The sequence below is a fragment of the Pezoporus flaviventris genome, unplaced genomic scaffold, assembly GCF_033815535.1.
Source record: "Pezoporus flaviventris isolate CSIRO_AGI_PZ_B2104156 unplaced genomic scaffold, CSIRO_AGI_Pfla_v1 ptg000031l, whole genome shotgun sequence".
Classification (NCBI taxonomy): Eukaryota; Metazoa; Chordata; class Aves; order Psittaciformes; family Psittacidae; genus Pezoporus; species Pezoporus flaviventris.
Genome location: NW_026892579.1, coordinates 60,481,783 through 60,506,298, shown reverse-complemented (window position 1 = coordinate 60,506,298; position 24,516 = coordinate 60,481,783). Strand labels below are relative to the sequence as shown.

Genomic DNA, 24,516 nt, shown 5'->3' with positions numbered 1-24,516 from the left:
ATATATCTTTTTCCTTTGAGTGCAGTGATCCAAAATCAGGCAAATAAGAGCTACAGGTTGTGGGAGAGTGCTGCACAACTTTGTTTATAGCCTGCCTACAGCAACCTCTCCATAAGCTGACATCTGATTACATGGGATGTACAGCAGAGCTGCAGTCTGCTGTATACAGTGACTGAATCATTCATGCTGGAATCCCTTTGCCTGGTACTTCTCTGGACACGAGTGGTACCTCTGTACAGCTAGAAGGGCTTTACTGGTCATAATTTTTGCACAAGGGAATTCTAGGGTCAGGAGCCCTTGATAGCTACCACGAGGTGCTGGCACATCTAATGATGTCCTGAAAAACCAGCATCACCAGACCCAGTTTGAACTTAGGGTCTATTTGTGTAAGACTGTATTTCTTCCAGATGGGAAAAAACCCCACAGCTGACCTATGACTGAGATTAAATTCTCATCTATACAATGTTCTCAGAGTGAAAACAGAAGTTCTGACTGAACAAGAAACTGGCAATATATTGAACTAATTACATTTAGTACTGAGTTAGACCATACCTACCTGAAAGAAGTGATCAGGAACCACTGGAACTAAGCTTAGTTATTTGCAGCCTGCATAGTTTCCAGGCCAGGTCTAGTCCAAGGCAATAGTTTAAGAAGATTTCTTTAATCTAAGAAAGTGAGAAAGTGATTGAAATGCATTTCTCTCCAAAGGTTGCCAAGCCAGACTCTGTGACAGAGTAAGTTTTATCTGCTAATGAAATTACTCAGTCATCATTGCTATTTTGACTTTACCAGAAGATGTGATTCTCCTGCTTCTCCTTGCTAGGAGTAGATACTGCACTTATTAATAAAGAACAGGACTAGATCTTCTGTTGACTGGCTCAATTTTTTTTTACAGACAGGCTAGAAAGTTGGCCTGTTCAGCCAGGGGAAGAAAAGGCTGCATGGAGAACTCATAGCAGCCTTCCAGCATCTGAAGGGAGCCTACAAGGGTGCCAGAGAAGGACTCTTCATCAGGGACTGTAGTGATAGGACAAGGGAATAAGGGGTTTAAACTTAAACAGGAAGTTCAGGTTAGATATAAGGAAGTTCTTTACTGAGAGGGTGGTGAGGCACTGGATCAGGTTGCCCAAAGAAGTGGTAAATACTCCATCCCTGGCAATGTTCAAGGCCACATTGGACAGAGCCTTGAGTGACGTGGTCTAGGGTGAGGCATCCTTGCCTATGGCAGGGGAGTTGTAATTTTATGATCTTAAGGTCCTTTCCAGCCCAAACCAGCTCGTGATCCTGCCTCTGGCAGCAGCCAGTAGAGGATGCTTTTTGTGCATCATGGTCACCAAGTCTGTGTGGTATCTACCTGATTATGGCCTCCAGTTTCTAGCATTCACTGTTTTATGGACTGTTGGAGAAGGAGGAAGCATCTAATACCCCTGCTAGATTTATCTCCAATTTGTCTAACCACATTTTGATTTCATTCAGGCCTTTAACTTCTGTATTGCTAAGGGTCAATGAATTTTGTAACTCATTACATGTTCTGTTGAAAACTACTTGTTTTCTGCAGCTTCTAAATCTCCGCTTTGGTCATTTCTATGGATTCCCAATAGTTGTTGTATATGAGAAGTAGTAAATAATAACTCACCATCCACCTTCTCTGTGCTGTTCATAATGCATAGACCACTGTCCAGTTCCACTTCTTTCCCTTGCTGAAAAGTCGTGTTCTGGTTACTCTTAGCCCGTATGAATCTGTGCTGTTCAAAGTGCTGTGTAAGCAGTTGTGGTAATTAAAAGAGGTAAATTAAACATACACCTGGGCACAGAGACTTAGGAGCACTGAGAATTTGTGGCTATAGCTGACATTATTGGAAGGCGTCTTCAGGCAGAAAATCAGGGCCTTAGTTTGGAAATATAGAGGGGTTAATAAGGATACTCACAAAGGGATTCAGCTATATCTGAGATCAAGAACAGCCATGCGATATCCATTCTGTAAAGCTCTGCTCCATTGAAATGCTGCAGAATTATTTATTACCTTTGCTGAATATAAGCAACCAGTTTTTCTGAAGCAATCACCAAAGAATCACACAAAGAGACTTAGTTTCATTCTCCAAGGATCAAGGACAGCGTTGTGTCTGTTTCATTCTGGCACAAGTTTTTGGGAGTTAGGGGTTTTGAATGCCAAACCCAAGGACTTTGGTGATACCAATGGACTGTCTATTCCTGTACCCCAGGAACTGAGAATCTGCTGAAGGGGAATGTTTTTAGGAGTAAAGCTATTCAGCCACAAGTCTCAATTTATCTTCAATAGCATGCTCAGCCAAATCATAAAAAGAATACGAGTACACATTAGTTAAGAATTAACATAATTATGTTCCTTGAGTATGGTGTTTATTAAAATATAAACTCTGTGAACATGCACTTGAGAGGAAGCTTCTAAATATTTTTAAAAGCTTAATTTTCAGTCACCCTCATTTATTTTTTCATTAAGAGAGAAGAAAAAAGATGGCACTTGACTTTCTGAAACTTTCCATTTCCTTCTCAGATATAGCATCAAAAAGTTGCTGAGTGTCCTTAACTGTGCTGATACAGCACATTCCGGAATGGTTTAGATTTATATGAAAAGCAGGGACATGGTATATAGCATTTTCAAAAGTGCCTGAGAGCCACATTTATGAAGCTGTTCAGACAAGTAAAAGACAAGAAATTATGCAACGAGATTTTCAGGCGGATATGCTGACCATTAATGCAGTTTTCACATCTGGATTTTGGGGAATTTACATTCTTAGGTATTGAAATGTTTTTCGAAATGGCACAGTTTTGACTGAATCGGGCTGAAAGTGAGTTTTTCAAAAAGAATTCTCTGACGGAAAACCCAAGCGCCTGGTCACTTACACCATTTGGAAAATAGGATTTAACCTTTTTCCTGGCGTACCAACTAGTGTTAACACCTATATACTCTTACAAGTGTCGGTGAGCAGTCCCTGAGTACTAATCTGAGCTCTGAAACCACCTTGTAGTTAGCCACACTGTTTGGAAGTATTAGTCGTCCACAGGATGCTTTGCTCTCCAGAAAGCATCATTCCCCAGACTTGCTGGTGTGGGAAATGGCACAGCCCAGCAGGCACCGGTTTGTGTCCAGGTGCATCTCACAGAATGAAGAGAACAGTTCCCTAATGAGTCTCAGCTCCCCCTTCAGTTTGTGTTCCGCTTTGCCCTGCATATCTGTTTTCCTGCTGACTTACTGACCTTCTTTGTGTTCTGCAGAACGCCAAAGCCAGCTACGACTTCAGCAGTAACGATCCCTTCCCCTACCCCCGCTATACAGATGACTGGTTTAACAGGTAGGTGGATTTTGATCAGCCTGCTCTTCACTTTGGTTTGCTTAAGGGATTATAAGCATTTGCTAGTATTTTCTGCTGAATTCAATGGTTGCCAGAACAGAAGGTGCAGTCTCACTACTGCTTGAAAATTAGAGGTTACTTATGACTTAATTTTCTTATGTAACCTCTAAATAGCGCTGAATAACCATTTTAGACTTCATAAATGAAGCTGCTGCTTCTTCAGAAGAGTATATATTTGTATTTTTTGAGTGGGTGATAGCCGTATACCTTTTTCTGTCAGCTATCCTCCGACATTACAGTAACACAAGTCTTTATAGATTGGTTTCCCATCTGCTGTGTCTGAGGCGGTATCATACCTAGCTAATTTTAAAGGGAGCAAGCTGGAGACAGGAAAAGGCTTTGGGGGAAAAAGGTCCTTTCATCCAGTTGTAGACCAAGAGGCAGAAAACAGCATGACATAGAATGACCAGTTTAAAAAACAATTAGACCTTACGTAAAGCTCTGAATCATCTGTCTTTCACCTTGATTTAAGGACAGTGTGCATGGGTAGCATTTCAGGGCTGATTCTGAGATATTTCTAGCTACTGGAGGAGTTAAAGTCCATGTACACCAACTGGGAACCTGTTCTATTGTGTTTATAAACCTGGAATCAGCAGTGCTGCTGTGCTTCTTGTGTTATTTCTCCTGAATGCATGATGACTTATGAGGACTCAGTCCTCCTTCCGTGTGTTCTGACCTTAGGCAGTTTCCAGGAAGAGAAGGTCTGGTCCTTAAGTTATGGTATAAATAAAATGGCCCTAAAGAAAAGGCTTCAGATTTTAGAAAGTGTGACTTCGTTTTTGTTTCCTTAAACTCATTCTTTTCTTAGAATGGAACAGAAGCACATTTGGACAGGGTTTTTAAAAACCACAGATGTGTCCTGAGTTCTGCCTCTGTCCCATAAAAAAGCCCATTCTGTCAGGCTTCTAGCGAGTTGTTAATGTAGTCAAGGATGCAGAGTCCAAGGCACACCTATAAGGTGTGTTTATTACCCGGTGATCTCAGCATCCAGCATCTCTAGCTCTGCAGCATGCTCCCCAGGGTCCCAGGCAGGTTCTGGCTTGGATTTGCAAAAATTGGTTTAGGATATTTTCAGTGGAATTTCCAAAGGTCTCCTAGATGTAGGTAGAATTGATACTGACAACATTTACATAGCAGCACCACTGAGATTTTGGAATGTATATTTGAATGTGGTTTTCATCTCTAACTTATTCTGGCTGTATGGATGGCCTCCGAGTTTTGTGTGGATTTTTTTTGGTTTTCTTCCTAAAGAAATAAATCTTAGTTCTGTCAGTGAGACACAACAAAGGGGAGCAGCTGTGCTTCCACCTCAGACGCAGGCTTCCTGGAATGGATCAAACACATTTAGGAGCTGTGATGTCCTCCTTTGCAGTCTTGCCATTTTTCAATCAAAGCAAGATGCCAATGAGATTTCTCCTTGATTTTGGGAAAGGACGTCTAACACTTTTAAACTAATATGAATCTAATTAGTGAATGGAAAGTCAGAGAAGGTCTAGGGCTCTAATTTGTGAAGGTCTGCTGCCTTTCTTGCTTTATTTATGCAAAGGATCTTTGTAGGAGAAAGATACCACTTAGCTCTGAAGCAGCACAGAGGAAAATTAAATTTAGCTTTAGTGGGTAATGGTAGTTTCTGTCATTTTCAGTGTGGAACCTCATAAAACTAAGTGTGTTCTGCCAAGCCCCATTAACACTGACTGTGCTGCTATCAAGTATTTTATAGTGGGGCACAGTTACCAAATCCCACGTGTTCTCTAAGGTGGCCCTGGAGGCAGAATTACCTCCTAAAGTCTCTTAAAATGAGCTTCAAACATCCTGGATGTCAAGGGTTATAGTCTCTGGCCCTAGGTGCCTCTGACTTAACTTAAGGCACCCGTGTGAAGAATTGAGAGTGAGCGGCATGGTCACTGGTGACCTGATCTGTAATTATTGAGAATGACATGATTGAGGTTTTCAGAGAACTCCCAACACTTCCTTCTGTTTCTTTTCTTGAGGGGATGGGGACCTCAAGACAAGGAGAGAAAAGGAATGCAGATATAACTTTGCAGATTTCCTTCGTTATTCTTTCCAGAAAAAAACCACAACAAATATATATATATATATATATATATATATATATATATATATATATAAAGTATAGCATTCTTTCTCATGAACCTTGAGGTTTCTATAGTGAGACAGGGTATTTTCTGCTTTGCATGGTAAGTCACAGGAGCAGCACATTCAGTAAAGCATCCCTTTCCTGACTGTACAGTTCAAGAAGGCTTCAATGAAGGCTTCATGTTTTCTCCAGGCCAAGATACAAACCATCACACCACATCCAACTGTTCAGGAGTAGTTGTTACTATGGTTTTCTCTGCATATTTCTTTGCTATACTGTTAATCAGGCTGATGAGCTCATATATAAGCTATTATTGTAACTTCTGAAGTATTATTACTGGTAGGTTACAACTGTCTGCCTGTGACCGTCTGTCTGTCCATATGTGTAGCTGCACGGATGTGTCTGGACAAGAGAAACCTGCAATAAAGGCTCCATTTTGCTCAGTTTGCAGTCAGTGATATATCTCCCATTGAATTTTATGCATGCAGGAGGATCAGACTCAAAATAGGATAGCATAATACCCCTTTTTCCATAAAGAATACATTTCTATTTGAGCAGTTCAAGTGATTTGTGGAACTAAAAGCAGAGCACTGTTCACCGAGGGGCTTTTGTGAGCTGCCAGCTGCATGTGCAAAGTGTCATTAGACTTTAAGAAAAAGAAGGAGAGGTTTTTGCATGGAGTATTTCATTAATTGCAGCTGCTCTTCTTGTAAGCACAGATTCCCCTTCCACTTTGGGCTTTTTAAGGCTGCTGCAAGCACATTGGCCTTTCCATCTAACAGTTAGATTTTCGTATTTGTTTTTCATAACCACTGGCCTACGAAACCAAGTATAGTGGGTTTTGAAAGGGGAGAGTGTGGTGCTTCAGGCAGAAGATTGCAGTCAGGCTGTTTAGCTCCTGTTAGGGGGAGAGGCACATGGGTGACTGGGCAGCCAAGAGATTTATTCCCTTGCTCACCCTACTGACTGCTTGACTGTGTCCAGACCCACACTCTAGGGACCAAGCTGAGACAGGGGACACTGGGTGCAATATGGGGAAAGGGCTGTGTTTGAGCCTGAGGAGCAACGGGAGTGTGAAGGAACCTGAACCAAGCCCCATTCCCGAAAGTGGAGGCAGCCCCACAGTACTAAGACTGTTTTTAGGAACCACTTTGGGATTTTTGCCGTGGTACAAATAGCCAATGATTATTTCCACTCCTGTATATTCTCTCAGATAAGAGTTACTTAGTAGGGCAAAAATTATTCACTATCTTGGAAACCTGTATTCTTCAGAGGTAAGAATGTCCTTTACTTACTATGTCCTTTACTTACTATGGATCCAAACAAAATACTATTGAATCAAGGAAAGAGCTTCTCTTGGCTTCCAGACAGCTCGTATTAACAGGGTAAAAACACCTGCTTACCTCCTCCTCATTTTTTCACTCAGTACAATGAAAACGACATCATAATTGAGAATTTATATAAACAGATTTAGCAGCTCTTTCTACCCACAGTGTGACAACACAAGTGTCAAGGAGGAGCTACAGGACTACTGCTGGTTCTTGGGGTGTTTGGATGCAGGCAGAGTGACACGTTCCCCAAAACAGGAGAATGCTTTTCCTTGGGCAAGCACTCAGATGATCAGAAGTTGGCAATGTCATGTGAATGAAAAGGGGATAGTGTTTGCCCCACAGAAGTGTCCCCTTGAGCTTTGCATATTTAACTGCTGCCCAGTGCAAGCAATTGAAGAGATCAAGATAGGCAGATTGTCCCAGCTATTGAGGCTGAGCTCTCCATAGCCTTCCCTTGCAGACAGCTGTAGGAAGGATGGATTGTGTTCCTTGGTGTCTGCAGAAGGATTTTCAAGCAGATGAAAAAGAGCCTCCAGGAAAATCTCTGACTCCTTTAAAAAACCATGTTGATGGACACAATAGCATTGGCAGTGGGTGGTAGAAATAGAAATAGTTTTCAAAGACAAAGCAGAGTGAAATCTTCATAACCAGTACAGGTATGTCATTTAAGCCAGCTGAAGGCAAAACTGTTTTTCAATTGAATCACCCTCTCCCACCTTAGTTATTTTATGAATGCTCATGTAAAATGTTTGCATTTATATGATGTTTATGGAAAATGTTCTACGTGCTAATTTATGACTTGCTCTATGTGCTAATACATGGTTTACCTTTGAAGCAACTTGTTCATAGGTAAAAATATTCTTAATTGTTTTCTATCCTCTAGTTACAAATGTTGAAATAATAGTGAAAAGGTGAATGTTGGAGAGAAAAGCTATGATTTGTGCCCGTGACATGGGTCACTTCGTACAAACCACAATGGGTTTATCAATGATACATGAACAGCAAATAGGTCTAAATTGGAAAAGTCTGCTATTTGCCATTAATAATTCATCCAAATGCATTTCCACTGAATCACATGTGATTTTTCTTCTCCCATCAGCAGCACAGTGTCCAAACCCTGAGCTGCTGGAGCAGGTTGACTTGCAGCCTCCATCATGTGGGCCGTTGCAGAGAGGCAAGGTGGAGGATAGGACCTTCTGGTAAAATCTTTTCACCAGGAAGGCCCTAATACAGTTCTTTCCCTCTGTGAGAGGAGGAGCTCACCTGCAGTGTCACTGAGGTTTTGCAGCCCAGCATCAGCCAAGACAAATTTTAAACAAAGCCATTTATTGTGCTCTGTGGCTTGCAGCTAGCCCACAGGTGACTAGGTAATGAATGCCTAGCAACCGTATATGTTTTTCACAGTTCCTTGAACAAGGGCATGAGGGAAAACCTGCTTGATTGTTGAAAGAAATTTCTCCAGCAGCTGAATAAGAAATCTGTATCACTCTGCTCCCTTTGTAAAAGGAGCTCACAGGAGATCTTCACCCTTTCACAATCCTGTGTATGTTCGAGGCCACCCATTTTCTTTCATGGAGCTGCCTTTAAAAATGCAGTCTTCCAAGTACAGCAGGAAAAAGAATGTGTTGCTTCTCACCCTTTTATTAATATTGTGCTCACCTTTGCCAGAGATGCTTAAAGGGAGAGAAAGAAGAAAGGTTATTAAAACAACACAATTCTGCTGCCTCCTGTAATGGTTTGTCTGGTACTCCAGATAGGCTTTATCATACAGCACTTGCTAATTGCATGAATCCTTAGCATCTGTAAGAGCAATGCCAGTTTCAATGCACAGTTTTAATGCACAGAGTGGATTGATGTGAGCAGCAAGATGGATTTATATTGATTCAGCATCTTAAACTTACAAAAACCTGACAGCAGCACAGGTTTCATCAGTTTCTCTGCTGCTTGCTATTTTTTAAAAACTAGATTATATTGTCCATATTTATCTTCTCTGTAGTTTAATTTCTGTGATGAACTAGGAGAAAGGAAAATGTCAACTTCCTTCCTTCAGGACTGCCTCACAGCCACTGCCAGTTAAAAGGTCTCTGTTAACAGCTGTGAAGCACTTCAGAGATGCCAAGTGTTCTTGAAATGCCGTGTGTCAGCCCAAACCTGGACCACTGTGTGAGAGTCGAGACATTTCCCACTTGAGCAGAAAGCAGTAGCTCCGTGACAGCTGACAGCTGAAGCACCTTGTCAGCTCTCCTGGGAATTAGGCACTGGAGGAGAGGGGTGCACGTGCCCTTAGGTCCAGCTAGCTATGGGCCTGGTTAGCCAGGCCACAGCTCTGCTGCTGGGCTGTGCAGTGACCATTGTGGCTCCCTTCTGCTACTTCAGCTTGATACTGAACCCACCTCTTTCATAGCATTAATACTGATCTTATTTTTTCACATTAATACTGATCTTATTTTTTCACATTAATACTGATCTTATTTTTTCACTGTTTACAGTGTTTTACACTGTTTCTTGTGACTGTTAGTTGGTAACAAGGCAGAACCCGAGAGTTTCACCTGGGTTGGAGCAATCCCAGGCACAGCTACAGGTTGGGCAGAGAAGAGATTGAGAACAGCCCTGTGGAGAAGGACTTCGGGGTGTTGGTCAATGAGAAAATAAACATGAGCTGGCTTCAGTGTGCGCTCACAGCCCAGAAAGCCAACCGTATCCTGGGCTGGATCAAAAGGAGCGTGACCAGCAGGTCGAAGGAGGTGATCCTGCCCCTCTACTCTGCTCTTGTGAGACCTCACCTGGAGTATTGTGTGCAGTTCTGGTGTCCTCAACATAAAAAGGACATGGAACTGTTGGAACAAGTCCAGAGGAGGCCACAGGGATGATCAGGGGACTGGAGCACCTCCTGTATGAAGACAGGCTGAGGAAGTTGGGGCTGTTCAGGCTGGAGAAGAGAAGGCTGCGTGGAGACCTCATAGCAGCCTTCCAGTATCTGAAGGGGGCCTATAGGGATGCTGGGGAGGGACTCTTCATTAGGGACTGTCGTGGTTTAAACCCAGCCAGACAGCTCCAGACTGTTCCCAGGCTGAAAGTCAAAACACAACACTGCGCCAGCTACCAAGGAGAAAAAATTGACTGCTACTGCTAAAACCAGGACAGGGACTAGTGACAGGACAAGGGGTAATGGGTTAAAACTTAAATAAGGGAAGTTTAGATTGGATATAAGGAGGAAGTTCTTTACTGTGAGTGTGGTGAAGCACTGGAATGGGTTGCCCAGGGAGGTTGTGAATGCTCCATCCCTGTCGGTGTTCAAGGCCAGGTTGGACAGAGCCTTGGGTGACATGGCTTAGTGTGAGGTGTCCCTGCCCATGTCAGGGGGGTTGGAACTAGATCTTAAGGTCCTTTCCAACCCTAACTATTCTATGATTCTATGAGTTAAAAAGGAAAGGTCTGAATAACTTTAAAACTAAATGAAGTGTAAGTGTGGATGTTAACCTTAGAGCAAGCATCGTTTATACTGTGGAAGGGAGGTTGGCTGTCTCCTGCTTCAGGAAGGAATGAGCTCATCCATGTATCCAAGTACAGCACTCAATGGTTTGCCATGGAATGTTTCTCCTCTGAAGCACTGTGATGCCAAAGCAAGATTGCGGTGATCCAGCCCAGTTCAGCACATGAATTACCTGGGGTTCATGTGATGTCTCCCTCTTCCCTTTTGCAGCCATGGGACAAGGTGTGCAGGAGAGGTGTCTGCTGCTGCCAACAACAACATCTGCGGCGTGGGAGTTGCGTACAACTCCAAGGTGGCAGGTACAGTAGCAACTCAAGGTGTAAATGGTCATTAGGCCACTCTGCCTTAGGTAGAACTGTGGAGACGGGGAGCGTTGCCCAGGACAGGACTGCAGGTTGGCACTGGGCCATGTGTTTATTACTTTTCACAGTAGCTGAGGAGAGGAATTTCTCCATGGTTTTGCCTTTTCAATTGAGGGCTTTATATAGCCCTTTAATAAGAGAGGAATAACTCTGCTCCTTCTTAAGCCAACTCCTTTTGGCATACTGATTTTCAGTGTTTCTTCCCTGCATAGCTGCAGAATCCTTTGTGACAAATCTCATTTTGCAGGAGGTAAAATCTAAATTCCTGCTGCAATTAGAAACTGTTTGAAAAGGCAAATCCTATGCTGCTTCTATTCTTTAGGCTCTCACCAGGCAGGGCCTGCAGTGCTGTAAATCTCTGCAGTCATTGGTTTGCTTTATTTTAACAAGGATGCAGAGTGGTAAGAGCAGATGAACGGAATGAAGTGGGTGGTACCTAGCACCCAGCATTCACACGTTGGGTCTATTGAGTATTTTTACTTACAATTAGCTCTTGTCTGCGCTGATAGACTGAATATAGTGCTAGAAGTGAGTTAGGCTCTCAGCTTGTGTCAAATTAGTTTAATCTGAAGTAATTCAGTTTTCCCTCTCTAAGACTTGCATGAGAACCAAGGCATAGCAAGCAGAGATAGATGCTTATGAATTTCACTCTCATTCCCCAGCCTACACTAAAACACCAGTGTGGATGCAGCCGCTGGTTCCTGGGAATGGTTCACAGTGTGTGTGCATGGGCAGCTCTGCTCTGCTTGTCAAGGCCCTTTTTCACTGCAGTGTCAGAAGATTTAGGGAAGGCCATATTTCACCTGTCACCTACAGGATCGAAAGCTGAATCTCTGCTTTAGAAGGGCGCCAAGCAGTGTTTGCTAAGCTGTTACCCCAAGAAGTATTAGTGAGAGTTAATAACCGGCTGGGCAGGTCCAGAGCTTGTCCCCTTTCTTGAGGAATGGTAACGTCCTCTTCAGGGATGGGACATTTCACAAAATTTCTATTCTGGCAACAGCTGTTTCTAGAGGAGTGTCAATTGAGGCCGCTTCTGATGACCACCAGCCTACAGATAATCTTCCATACGTGCCCACTTAGTAGCAAAATCCCCAAAGATTTTGGAAAGTCACAGCCTTCCTCCCTAAGGGCAGTGTGCACTTGGAGCACCACCGTGTGGTCAGAGGAGATGTGGAGTTGGGTAGAGCTATGTGTCTGGCGCTGTCATCGCTCACTGTCTGTGCTTGCAGGTGGAATTGGATGAGGCTTTGAGCAAGCTGGTCTAGTGGAAGCTGACCTTGCCCATGGCAGGGGGGCTGTTACTAGATGATATTTAAGGGCCCTTGCAACCGAAACCATTCTAGGATTCTGTGATCCTATGCATTGGAAGTCAGTAGCTAAGGATCTGGGGCATCGTGTGTTTTGCTTCTTGTACCTCTTTTTTGCCTTGAAGTCAAACCAGATGGTTTGGCTCTTTCTGTCATTGCTCCACCTCTCCGGGGTCAGTAATTAATTCTGTGGTTCCAATGCAGACCTTAATTTTACAAGCATGTGAAGGGATTTCTCACTCATTGAGTTTGACTTCATCCTTTCTAGCTTGAATTAGCAGATCAGGAATATCCATCTTTGATCTGGTTTCTTTTTGATGTTTATACCACTTTTTCCAGCCTCGCAGTTGGCGCATGGTTTTTACTGACCATAGTAAAAGCACTGGCTTCCAAATCAGGGTACTTGCTGCCATTCACACTGTTTGGCACTGTGGTATTAATTTCTGTCCCATCTGTGTCCTAAAACTGTTGGGAAAACTGAATTTCAACTCAAAGCTACAAGTGAGAGTTGGGATGTATCGGTGGTTACTCAGGTCTCATTTAAAAGGCATCAAGAGTTTGGCTGTCAATGAAACTGTCCTATGTGTGGGGAATGATAGGTGTAAGAGCTTCCAGTGCTGTCTTTGTCACACTCTGGCTTTTTTGCGGCCAACACTTTGAGGTTTTATGAAGTTGGCATGTCCTAGGTTTGTATCATTTAATTTGATTTTTACTACAGTATGGGTTAAAGGAAGCAGGTTTTAGTTTGCTTTTTTCCTCTAAGTACTGGCCATATTTTCTATTGTGTCTGCATGTTGACACAATGGTATTTTTTCCAGGAAATTGTTACATAGTGTGTTTCCCCTCTCTGATTAAATTCTGTAAAAGAACCAAGATAAACAGAAAAAGTACTTGGAAAAAGTAATGAAGTGTCGACACATCCCTGAGTGTAAATTAGAGATGAGGGAGGCCTTACTTGGTTTTCCCTAATTGTTACAAAATACTATTTTAAATACTATTAGTATTATTTAAATGCTATGAAATGCTGAGATTGCTGAATACTACTGTTTTTAAACTGATTTCAAATAGTAGATGGAAAATTCTATGTAATAAGGAAGCTTACAATTAGGTGCTTTGTCTTTCTGGGCCACGCTGTGTTGCTGTAATCCTGCTGGGTAAGCACACTCTGGTGAAATGTGAGTGGCGAGTGAGTAGGTGCAACTGCCAGTGAATTAAAATACCTGTAACTGGGGGATGTCTCCAGGTGCTGAGATTTCATCTTGTGCTGGGTAATACATAATTCATGTTTATGTTGATTACAGGTATTCGAATGCTTGACCAGCCATTTATGACAGACATTATTGAGGCTTCCTCTATCAGTCATATGCCTCAAGTCATAGATATATACAGTGCCAGCTGGGGACCAACTGATAATGGAAAGACTGTGGATGGACCTAGAGAGCTAACACTGCAAGCAATGGCAGATGGTGTGAACAAGGTAAGAGTCTTATTAAATAATCTGGTTACTGGGCAGAATGATATTTACACACTCGTGCTGAAACCAATGACTTGGGGACACATGGTCCTCCTGCAGATGTTGCAGAACACAGTACAATTGTGTCAACTATCCCAACTTTTGAAGGTCCATTGATGTTGTGTCTAAAATATTGTGGCATTGCTTTTGTTGTGTATTCTAAAGGTACAGTGCTGTCGTGCATGGAGCTGTGTTTATCTCTCATCAGCTTACATGCGCTTTTCGTATGGAAATGGAAGAGCCTGATCTTGTGAATATTGCTGAAGTTGAAACATGCCAGCTGTACTACTGGCATCATATTGTCTGTTTGGCTACCAATTTAATTATTGGTTTGGATTTGTAGTGTATTTCAGGTCATTATTATGGCTGTGGTTGAACCACAACTGTTCAGATGTCCATGGGGTAAATATATTCCCCAGTAGCAGGAGCCTCCTTGTTTATTCCCACCTTTCCGCCTCCTACTAGGAACAGTCTATGGTCTATGTTAAAGACACTCACTGTCGTTCTGGAATCTCTTAAACCTGTACTCTATTAGAAGATTGAGTAAAATGTGTGCCACAACTCAAAAAGAAAACAAATCAGTCCAGAACAAACAGACAAACTTTGCATGGCTCTGTCTCCGTCTCTTTTGTGTCATGCAGCTGCTCTGATTCTGTAGGGAATGAGCCTCCTCCCCTTGATTGATCATAGATGGGTTTCCATAATGAAAAGATCTGAAATTCCACAGAACATCTGAGGTGGTTTTGTGTGGGAGCTCCGCAATTACTCATTTTTCCATCCAAATTATTTCTTCCTCTTACTCGTGCCAGTTTCTCCCACTCTTCCATCACCACCTCGCTGTGAGAAGCGCATTCAGTTTACCATGTTTTGTGACATGATAATTAAATCTACTGCTGTGGTAAGTAGTGAAGCATCTAAAGCTTTCTCAAATCTGGAGCCTCAAGTGTTTTGCCTGTAACAGATAAATTATAGTCATCTTCACGCTCTTGACGATAAAACTGGCAATGTACTGCAATAACACAGGAAGACTTGTCACCAATTTCTCATGAGTCTGCTCAGTTTTGTAGTATAAACTTTACAAACCTCTGACCAGCTCAGAGTCCCTCTGAAGTCATCTTAACATAAGCTGTGTTTTTTTCTCATGTTTTACTTTCATTTATCTAGTATTTCCATAAAGATGCCCCTGTTTTGGGGAGAATCTTTCTTAGGTATGTGACACAGTTGATATGTTTTTAGCAACGCCTTATGTCTTACAGTTAGTGGATACTTGATCTTTCTTCCACTAAGGTTGGCTGGAAAAGAATAAACTCTGAATATAGAAGAATTCCCATATAATTCTTGTGTTATTCACTTCCTATGCAGAACAGAAAAGACACTAATAACCCTGGCAGGATAATGCAAACTAAACTAAATGAAGGTATTTTACCCCTCAAGTGAAGCAGATTTTAAATTGTAGTCATGCTTTTTTGTAGTTTGGTATTTAAAAGATCTTCTCATTAACTTGCTATCCTATCACCATATGCTTCAGTTTTTGGAATTACACTGTCATTAGCAGTCTCTTCAAATGTTAAGTATAGGAGAAAGGGTTTTTCTCTTCTCCTCTCTTGTCTGGTCACAGTCCCATACTTGGGATTGTTGGGTTTGTAACTTTTTTAATACCTTCCCCTCAGAAGTGTTTGTGATTCTCTTTAAGAAATATATTGCAGTATTAAGATCAGAAGGGGCCCTGAGATCTTAGGTTGAGTGTTTGTGAAGGAGAGAGGGATGCTGAGCTGCACTTTGGGCAGGATTGCTCTTGTACCTTATCAGAAAACTTAAAATGATCAGGAGAGCCTGCATTAAACCAGTTCTGTCAAACAGCCATTGAGGAGTTAAAGAGCAGAAGGAATAATACTGGGTCCTACCTACCAAAGAAAGATATTGTTGTCCAGGGACAGTTGCACTTAATTTTATAGTGCCAGTGTCCCAGCTATCTCCTGGCAATACTTGCACAAAAGAAGAGATGCTCTACCTCAAAAAGACCTCTTTGCATTGGGGTCATAACTTTATCTACCCTCATTTTCCTTATTACATTTCCTGTCAGAGAATTTTTTTGGGGGTATAGCTTGTTCTCTTTTTGTAGAGAGCCAGATTTTCTAGAGATATTTCAAGATGTCAGTGGATGCTGGGTACTTTCCATGGTGCTTTGAAAAATCCACCACAGACTTTCCTGCATCTAAAGCAAGACTAACAAGCCTTTTACCTAGTTAAAAACCCTTTTACCTAGTTTAGGTCTATAACATGTGCGTCAATTTTTCTGTTGGCTGTACAAATGTAAACCTAGTTTATGATCATTTTTTTCAGAATAAAACCCCCTTTTATTAAAGAGAAATGTATATTTTACAAACAGAGACAAAGAAATGTAGGAATTCCTTTTCTCAGTCTAGAGCTCATTCTCACCAGAGTGATGGTTCACAAATTAGTGATGAAGCTGAAATATTGGCAGGGAGGAAGCAACATGCGGAGAATAAAAATGTGTTATTAAACTAATAGCAATACTTTCAAATGTCCTGGAAGGAAATGTCAGATCTCTTGCACAGAGCACGATTAATATCCTTACTTCTAATGCAATAAACTAAGAATAAGTAAGTGGGAGTGATACAGAATTCGTGCAGGGAATGTGCAGTTAGCTGAGTTGGCAAACACAGGTAACATTTACCTTGTTATCATCACACTTGGGAACCTGGCTCAAGAAGAAACTCACTGACAAGAGTTTTGTCCTTCTCCCAGACTCCATTCCACTGTCATGTCCTTTAGAGGTCCACTTTCCGGAGCTGCTGTGATGCTAGGGTTAACTAGTCACCCGATAATGATAAGATGAAAACTGCAGAAACTGAAAGACTCCTGGTTTATATGTCTGTGTTCATGGCTTGAAGCCACGGAACCAGAACCAAGTGGGTGAAGACTGATTTATCTTCTTAGCTTTCCTGTTTCCCATTCTTGGCATTTCTTAAGCTAATTCTTGTATTCTGTCTTAATCACACCTTCAAATTTGGTGTGATCTTTGCTTGTAAGGTCAATAAAGGCAGCACTAAAGTAACATGATTAAGGACATCAAAATCTGTCCATCGCTCTGGCAACTATGGGCTCTTTTGCTAACTGCATTTCTAAGGCTGAACACAGAAGGGATGGCATGTGTATGAGCTTGGTTGTCAGCATAATACATGTAATCAGAAGGCAGTGGGAAAACTACTCAGGCTGCTTTTTTTCTTATCATTTTTAGTGCAATCTACACTTCACTGCGTTATCGCATGACTTTTGTTTAGGGGCAGTAGTCAGCAGTGTGACTGGGTCACTGCATAGCAGTAGTTGCACTACAAAGATAAATGAGCTCACAGCTGAGTTAGCAGGCGCTTGAGAACAGGTATTGAAAGTTTCAAACACATAGACATCCACAAGAGTTTGATAGTTACCAGCACTGGTTTAACACAGATGAACAATCTTACCTAATGCAAATTCTAGCTGCTAGAAAAGACATATTTGGGATGTAATTGGAAAGGACTTGATACAGCTTCTAGTTTTTAAAGACTAGGTTGAAACTTGTGAGTATCCAGTACCTGCCTAATGAAGGAGACTCACCCTTTGCTATGGGATGCTGGCTGCCAGTTGTAACAGGAGACTTGTCAGACTGCAAGTCTGCACCCAAGCCAGATATCCCTTAGGGTAGTCTGCAACAGGCTGAGGGGCAAGTGCTGTTCTGTCTTGTGAAAGAGAGACCCAGAGAATGCACTCTGTCATGCTGTCTCTTTCCTTGAACACATCTGCCAGGAGCAACAAATTAATATATTTAATGAGACTTTATTATTTGGGCTCTAGACTCTGTCTGAGGCACATCTGTGATCATGGGGTCTAGGGAGAAAAGGTGTTATGTTTCTTTACAGTTTCAGTAAATCACCAATCTAACATTGGTCTGGGCTGTCTTAAGATATCTTAGCCCTGCATCAGCTGCAGGCTGCTCACATGCTCAGTTTCATCGCTTCTAATCACTCTGTGTCACATATTTGCAGATATGGAAACTGGATGGATGGATGAACATAGAGTGGTGGTCAACGGTGTCACATTAAGTTGGCGGCTGGTCATGAGTAGTATTCTCCAGGGCTTGGTATTAGGTTCAGTGTTGTTTAATATGACTGGGGGTTGTTTAGTCTGGAGAAGAGAAGTCTCAGGGGGACCTTATCACTCTTTACAACTGCCTGACATGAAGTTGTAGTGAGGTGGGTGTCAGTCTCTTCTCCCAAGGAGGAAGTGGTAGGACAAGAGGAAACAGCCTCAAGCTGCACCAGGGAGGTTTAGATTGGATATTAGGAAAAATTCTTCACTGAAAGAGTAGCTGTGCATTGGAACAGGCTGCCCAGGGGGGAAGTGATAGAATCACCGTCTGGAAGTGTTCAAAAACTGTGTAGATGAGGCCCTCAGTGACATGGTTTAGCGGTGAAGTTGGCAGTCCTGGGGTAACAGTTGGACTTGATGATCTTAAAGGCCTTTTCCAAGCTAGCTGATTCTATTATATATTTCTTTGATGAGCTACAGAGGGATTTTAGTGCAGGTACAGAAATACAAACTCAAATTCAAAGCAGAGCAAGAAGCCAGGACAAGAGACTTAGAAAAAAGCAGTCTAGCAGTGTTGAGGACAGCTAGCTCTATCATCTGATTGAGAGATACGTACATTTGAGGTAAGGGAAGAGTGATGTAGGAGTAGCAGCATTTTCTATATAGGTGGCTGAACAAAGCAAGGCTATGTGATTTACATATCCCTTGTCTGACTTGTGCTTGCCCACTTTGGGGGCTAGATAGCTTGGAGGGGGCGGTAGGGATGGTAGGTGGGATTACTGTGACACCACAACTTTCTTAAATAGAGACTTTTGTTCTCTGCTGCCTTACATCCAGAATTGTATTAGCAGTCACCTTAAACAGGAAAACACAACTAGCTCAAGAACAAATTCTACCCATGTTTTATGGTGTGTCCCGTCTTAAATGCAGTAACTGGTAAATGTTTCTTGTTTGCCCTTTCATGAGTCCAGTTCTTTCCAGCTTCAGCTATTTGAATTTAAGGCAGTAGAAAGAAGTAATCAAGCTAAGCTGGTCTCTCTCTATCGCTATTTTATGGTGTAGTCTTTTATAAGTTGTGAGGAGTTGCTCATGGACTGAATTAATTTCTTGAGACTTCGCTGGCTCAGCCAGAATATATAAGACATGATCCATTTGTGCTTGTGCTGGTGGAAATGTTATTGCTTCTATAGTATGGTTCTACCTAAGAAAATGCAGCACAAGTACAAATTGCCAGGGGAGCAGTATTAAGAATTTATAGTCTCATCATAGCTCTGTAATTGGGCTCACCAATGAAAGAAGAAAGGGCGGTGTTATAAATGAAAGGAAATATTTCTCATTTGCCTCTCTCCAAGGCCACAGACATTGTGTTACGGTTCTTTGAGATATGCTGAAGATAGCACGTTAATAAAGCATATGCAGTTAGATGCCACTAACATCGTGTTATTTGCTCAACGGCCAAGTGAGGATAGCAAAATTAGTTTATGATCTGGCAACCATCTAATTATTTCTGAGGAAGCCTTTCAAGCTTCTTTATAACTTGGGAGTCCTTTACTATCACATTGCAGTTGTGTCTGGAATATGCATTATAATTCCGTGCCTTGTCTTTCTTACGTAAGATAAAATCAAACCTTATTAAAACCCTATGCAAGTATGTTGTAGCTGCTTGGAATCCTGAAGTCACCCTGTTCACCTGATGGTATGTTTTCAGGCTTTTTTAAAACATCATAACCAGCTTTACTGACCTGGTGATGGAGTACACAGCCTTTGACTGGGTACATGACCCAGGTTTTGACCCAGGTCCATGAACCTCTGCTTTCCTGACACATCTCAGGGGATGGATGTGTGCTTCTGAGGACAGGATGGGCAGATCTCAAATGCCACTGATTTCTGTTGTGATACTGGCTTCCTCAGGGATGCCTTGGTCAACTGAGGACCTTGGCTGTTGTAGGTTTGTGCTTTGCATGGGTCTGTGACAGGGTTAATTACTACGCTTCACAAAGTTTCAAATGACTGTCATAAAGAGCAGAAGGCTGGTTGTATCAGTGGTTGGGCCAACATGGCAATATTTGAGGCTCTAAATGTAAGTATTTTCTTTGTTGGCATCTAAATTACTGTTTTCTAAGAAGGCAAGACAATAATGTAGCCTGAAAGCATAGATTTTGCTGTATCATTCTGACCCCAGAAGTGTTTCTGCTTAATCTCTGTGCCGCAACTCAGCAGCCCTGTGCTTCCCACAAGGCTGATGCTACAAGCTGGGAACCTTTGCACAGTGTTGCGAGAGCCACAGGTGAAGCTGCTTTAGATTGTAGCACTCCCCAAGAAATCCCTATAGGAAGGGAGCACAGGGATCCAGGAAGTCAGAGGCTACCAGATTGCTGGGTGAATCAGCCCGGCTGATGCAAAGGTATCTGGAGGACCGAGGGTTCAATAGGCTTTCAGCTGGCACCGCATCAGGGATGCAGGAACATGCAGGCAGGCTCCAGAAAGCCCTGGCAGTGCAAAAGATGAACAGCAGTTCAGTGATGCCAAGGACTCACTGTCTCCAACTGGCTTACCCCACAGAGTGAAACTGCTTATGCACAGGAGCAATGGGGAGACTAAGGCAGAGCAATGTCTCTGCATGGTTCTCCAGGATGTCTTGAGAGCCCAGCTCAATGCTCCCTATCAAGCCATTGCAGCAGTCAAATGGCCCTACAGCTCTTCCACAGTCCTTCCTTATCCTTGCCGTGGCATGCCCCAGCCTGGGGGCAAGTTTGTGTTGGCTGCCTGGGCTGCAGACTGCACTTTGTGAGAAAACGAGCAATCCTTACTGAAGGATGCGGAGTTTAATTACAACACATGTAAGGATTTGAAAGTAATTCAGTCCTGAAGAGAAACAACTGCTCTTTTCAGAGGAAAACACAGTCAAAATTTATAGGGGGTGGAAATTGAGTCCTATTCATAAATCAGTAGGACCCACGGTAAGGCTTGAAAAAGCTGTAGAATTTTTTGCTTTCCCTGGAAAACCAGCCTATCTCTTACCATAGCAGGCACATAAATTGCTGTTGAATTATATAAAAGGTGCTGAAACTCTTCTGTTTTCTAAAAGGGAAGAATTACAAAATAGTCATAATTATATCGTATGTCACACAAAAAGGTGTTTAGAAAGTCATATGTGCTTTGAGTAAGTTACAGAAAGCAGTTCTCAGTTCTGCAATGTTTCCTGTGTTTTTCAGATATGCTCCATCTGCATTCTCTTCTGTAGAAATGGGACAGTCCATAAACAGCAGCAAACCATTTGGCTGTCCTTATCCTGAAACACCTTTTCATTGTGCCTAAAAGAATACCTTCTCACAGTCAGGTGCTGCTGCTTTTTATTTCTTACGCTGAGCCCATCTGCCCACTGGTGTCCTGATGCTGTTGTTCCTTGGTACCTCGATTGTTTTTTGGGGCAGGAGCCTGTTCTTTGCTTTTAACTTGTACTGGTTAGAAACTGTTAGTCCTGATCTATAGCTGAAGGATTAGGCCAAAGCCAAAGGGCATCAGAAATGTGCTGTAGAGACTGTTACATTCCTTCCATTCATCTTCAGCAACCCCGATGGCCAGGCAGGAGTGGGTGAACCAGAGGAGTCATTGCAGAGGCTGCGCCATGGTAGAGGCCCAGCTGTTACTCACACTGGCGCTTGCCAACCTTAATGGGAAAATCCAGGGAAGCTGAAGGGAACTTATTTGTCAAATACCACTCATACTTATCTGGAAAGTGTGATCCAGCAATCAAAACTTTGAGAGACACTGACATAGGCACTAGCCCAGCAAGCATGACAAATGAACAGAATAAGAAAGAAAATGAAGAGTTCAAGATATGCCTGAAGTTACACAGAGAATTAAGCTGCAGTCCACTTTTCCAAGGTAGTTGAGTAAAGAAGTTTCTCTAGGATTATGCTTTTTAGAACACAAGAAAAGGAGCAAGAAAACTCCTCAGGGATATTTTTTGCTGGTAGCACAGCATCCCACGAAGGACACTGGAAATAGAAAACCTGCTGTTTCCACTAAGAGAACTTCTCAGTAGCTGTCTGTGACGTTCTAAGCATATAGCCTTGCCCAAGATTTAATTCTGGTGTAGCCTGAAATGAGAGGTGAGCCTCTCTTGGGCTAGTACTAAATGCAGCTGGTACTAAAATGTACTACTTGCCTACAAGAAATCTGGAGAGGGACTTCTTACAAGGGCAGGTACTGACAGGGACAAGGGGGAATGGCTTTAAACTGAAATAGGGGAGATTTAGATTAGACATTAGGAAAAAATTCTTCCCTGTGAGGGTGCTGAGGCGCTGGCACAGGGTGCCCAGGGAAGCTGTGGCTGCCCCATCCCTGGCAGTGTTCAAGGCCAGGTTGGATGGGGCTTGGAGGAACCTCCTCTTAGTGGAAGATGTCCCTGCTTATGGCAGAGGGATTGGAACTGAATGAGCTTTAAAGTCCCTTCCAACCCAAACGAGTCTGTGATTCCATAAGAAGATCCATTTTCAGCTCTAAGGGAGATACAGTGCCTCAAAAGTGTGGGTGCAATGCTGTGCATTGCTTTTGGGGAAAATGAACGTTTCCACAGGATTCTGGAGCAAAGATACTCTTTAAAATGTACCTTATTATCTTGCTGGTCTCCCTTCTTCCTGCATCTTCCTTCAGGCTCCCTCTGGTGTTTATAGTCTGTATTACTAGCACCTTCTCCAGTCCTCTTTCTGGCTTAAATTTACAGTAGCCTAAGTTGGGCAACTGATATTTTTATGCTCATATATGCAAATAGGAGCTTTCAGTTTGCTTTAAACACTACACTTAGTTGACCCAACTGGGTTTTTTCTGCTTTAGACTATTACCATTCAGAGAATTGAAAATTCACTTTCCCTGAAGCCATGTATTTCTGCTTGGTAAACGAAACGCTGCCTGAGGATTGGCATCAAACAGTTTGCCTGTACAAACTATCCCACTGCTGCAGGTCTGGCTGTGGGAAATGTAAGCAACAAGTCCTAAGCATATTTGCAAATAACACACTCGGGCTACTATCAGTTTATTTCAGCAGTGTTTGCTCCTCTTTCCAGCCCTGGCTAAGAAGAAAAGGCTGTTGAAAGTAGAGTATTAAGAGCTGAATTATGGGTTTTAACACTAAGACTCTCATAGAAATGATATCCTGAGGCCATTCTCACGTTACAGTAATTGCATGCATAAAACCCATCCCCAGCAGCACTCAGCAGGCCAATTCCACTCATGAACTCCAGCATGAATTTTGGTTCTCTGTGAATTATCCTGCTCTCCACCAGCAATCTGTTACACTTGTTTTGTACCAGTCTGCCACAGTTCCTGCCTGTGGAGTGAAACACTTTGCAGCAATACCCGGTTTTGGCAGCATGGAACAATTTGCCAAGCAGGGCTGATGCTGTCTTTCTATGCTGAGCACCGTGTAGTCTAACTTTCAGGCACCAAGCTACTTCTAAAAGAAGTGTTTCGCCTCCCTTTAAAATAGCTGGAAGGGAAGGGTTGTTTAAGAACAGGTCTATACATGCCAAGCATCCTGTCCCTAGCACCAGCAGCTGTCTGCTCTCTGTGTTGGGCAGCAGCCTGCATTTTTGGGGCAGAGAGAGATGTGCTTGAGCTGCCACAGAGGTTGTCCAAAGGAGGCAGATGGTGCAAGGTGGTGTGATGTGGCTATGGTGGCGTGCTTGGGATGTAGCCTCTAAAGTGAGATCAAGGCCAGATCTGGGCCCCGTAGCAGTCGGAACACGAGGTGGAATATGGAAAATGTCAAAGGGAAAAAAGGCATCACAGTTCTTGTCATGCTGATCTTCTTTTATGCATATATATATATATAAAAATAATTTGCTGGAATTATTTTGTTCTTAGAATGATTTTTACAGCAGTATCCTCCTCCCTTAAAACTCAGACGATTGATTTCTAACCTTTGTGGGAGTTCTCAGACTGATTTCAATAAGCTTTTTCATAGTCATCATCTTTATTATGAAAAACTATGTCCTGAGATGTTATATACCCCAGGGGCAGCAAACCTGCTGTGCAGTTCAATGGATTATAATGCAACTCACTAACGTGCTTGAAATAATGAGGTTGCTCTGTTCAGTGGGGTATGATGAAAAATAGAAGCTACTGCTGAGAGCTTGGATTTGATTTAAATTCCGGACAGAAAAGGTTCCCTGTTAGAATACCATTGCAGGTTACTATGTTTGTGTAATCTTTGACTTCCATTTTATGCTGGACAATGAAGAGGCTAGAGGAGATCTTTTTAACTTCTGCCCAATGCATATGAATAGTATGTTAAGCTGAGGCCTTGCACCCTTCTGGTGCTGTTGGAAGTAAATGTTAGATTGCACTGATCTGAACAGAGAGAAATGGTGGCTATTCTGGAATCAGTGAGAGATCTGAGCTTTGCATTCAGTCGGACCGAGTGTCAGGGTTCTCAGGTCTAACCCTCTTGCAGGCAACCCCTACCTCTTTCTTAGTATGGGAAGAAAAGAAGGAGCTGAGCTGATCCCTTCCCACTCCTTGTCTGTCTGAAAGTTGTGAAAGGATATGGATTTCTTTCCTTTAACTAGTGCAAAGCCTTTATAGCTTCCCTTCAGCTTCAGTCCTCTCGCCTCTTCAGCATAACTGGTAGACCATCTTTCTGTAGATGATTTATATGGTCTCATAACTTTGTTTTCTGCTTAGTAGCAGAAGCTGATTTGTCAGATAAACAGCTCTGAGGCAGTGATACCTTTGGAGAAAAATCTGCTGAGATAAAAAGGTGCCCATTTTACAGAGTTTTTTAGCCATTGCCTGGACCTAATTGGATCTTACAAACCCAGCGTGTGAGATGACCTATATCCCTTTTAAAAGAATGCTTTCCTCATAGCACTTAGGCCTTGACATAAACACTAATGAATCCATAAAACATCTCAGCATCTGGCACAGG

The 24,516-nt window shown here is 42.5% G+C and overlaps 1 protein-coding gene across 1 annotated transcript in view; it reads left to right on the top strand.

Annotated features, from left to right (window-relative positions):
- The window catches only part of PCSK2 (proprotein convertase subtilisin/kexin type 2), a 108,623-nt gene that overhangs the window by 71,377 nt on the left and 12,730 nt on the right, over positions 1-24,516 (top strand). Inside the window, exons 6-8 of the mRNA XM_061461510.1 lie at positions 3,256-3,332; positions 10,525-10,613; positions 13,285-13,460. Of these exons, the coding sequence (XP_061317494.1) occupies positions 3,256-3,332; positions 10,525-10,613; positions 13,285-13,460 (342 nt within the window). The remainder of the gene's footprint in view (positions 1-3,255; positions 3,333-10,524; positions 10,614-13,284; positions 13,461-24,516) is intronic.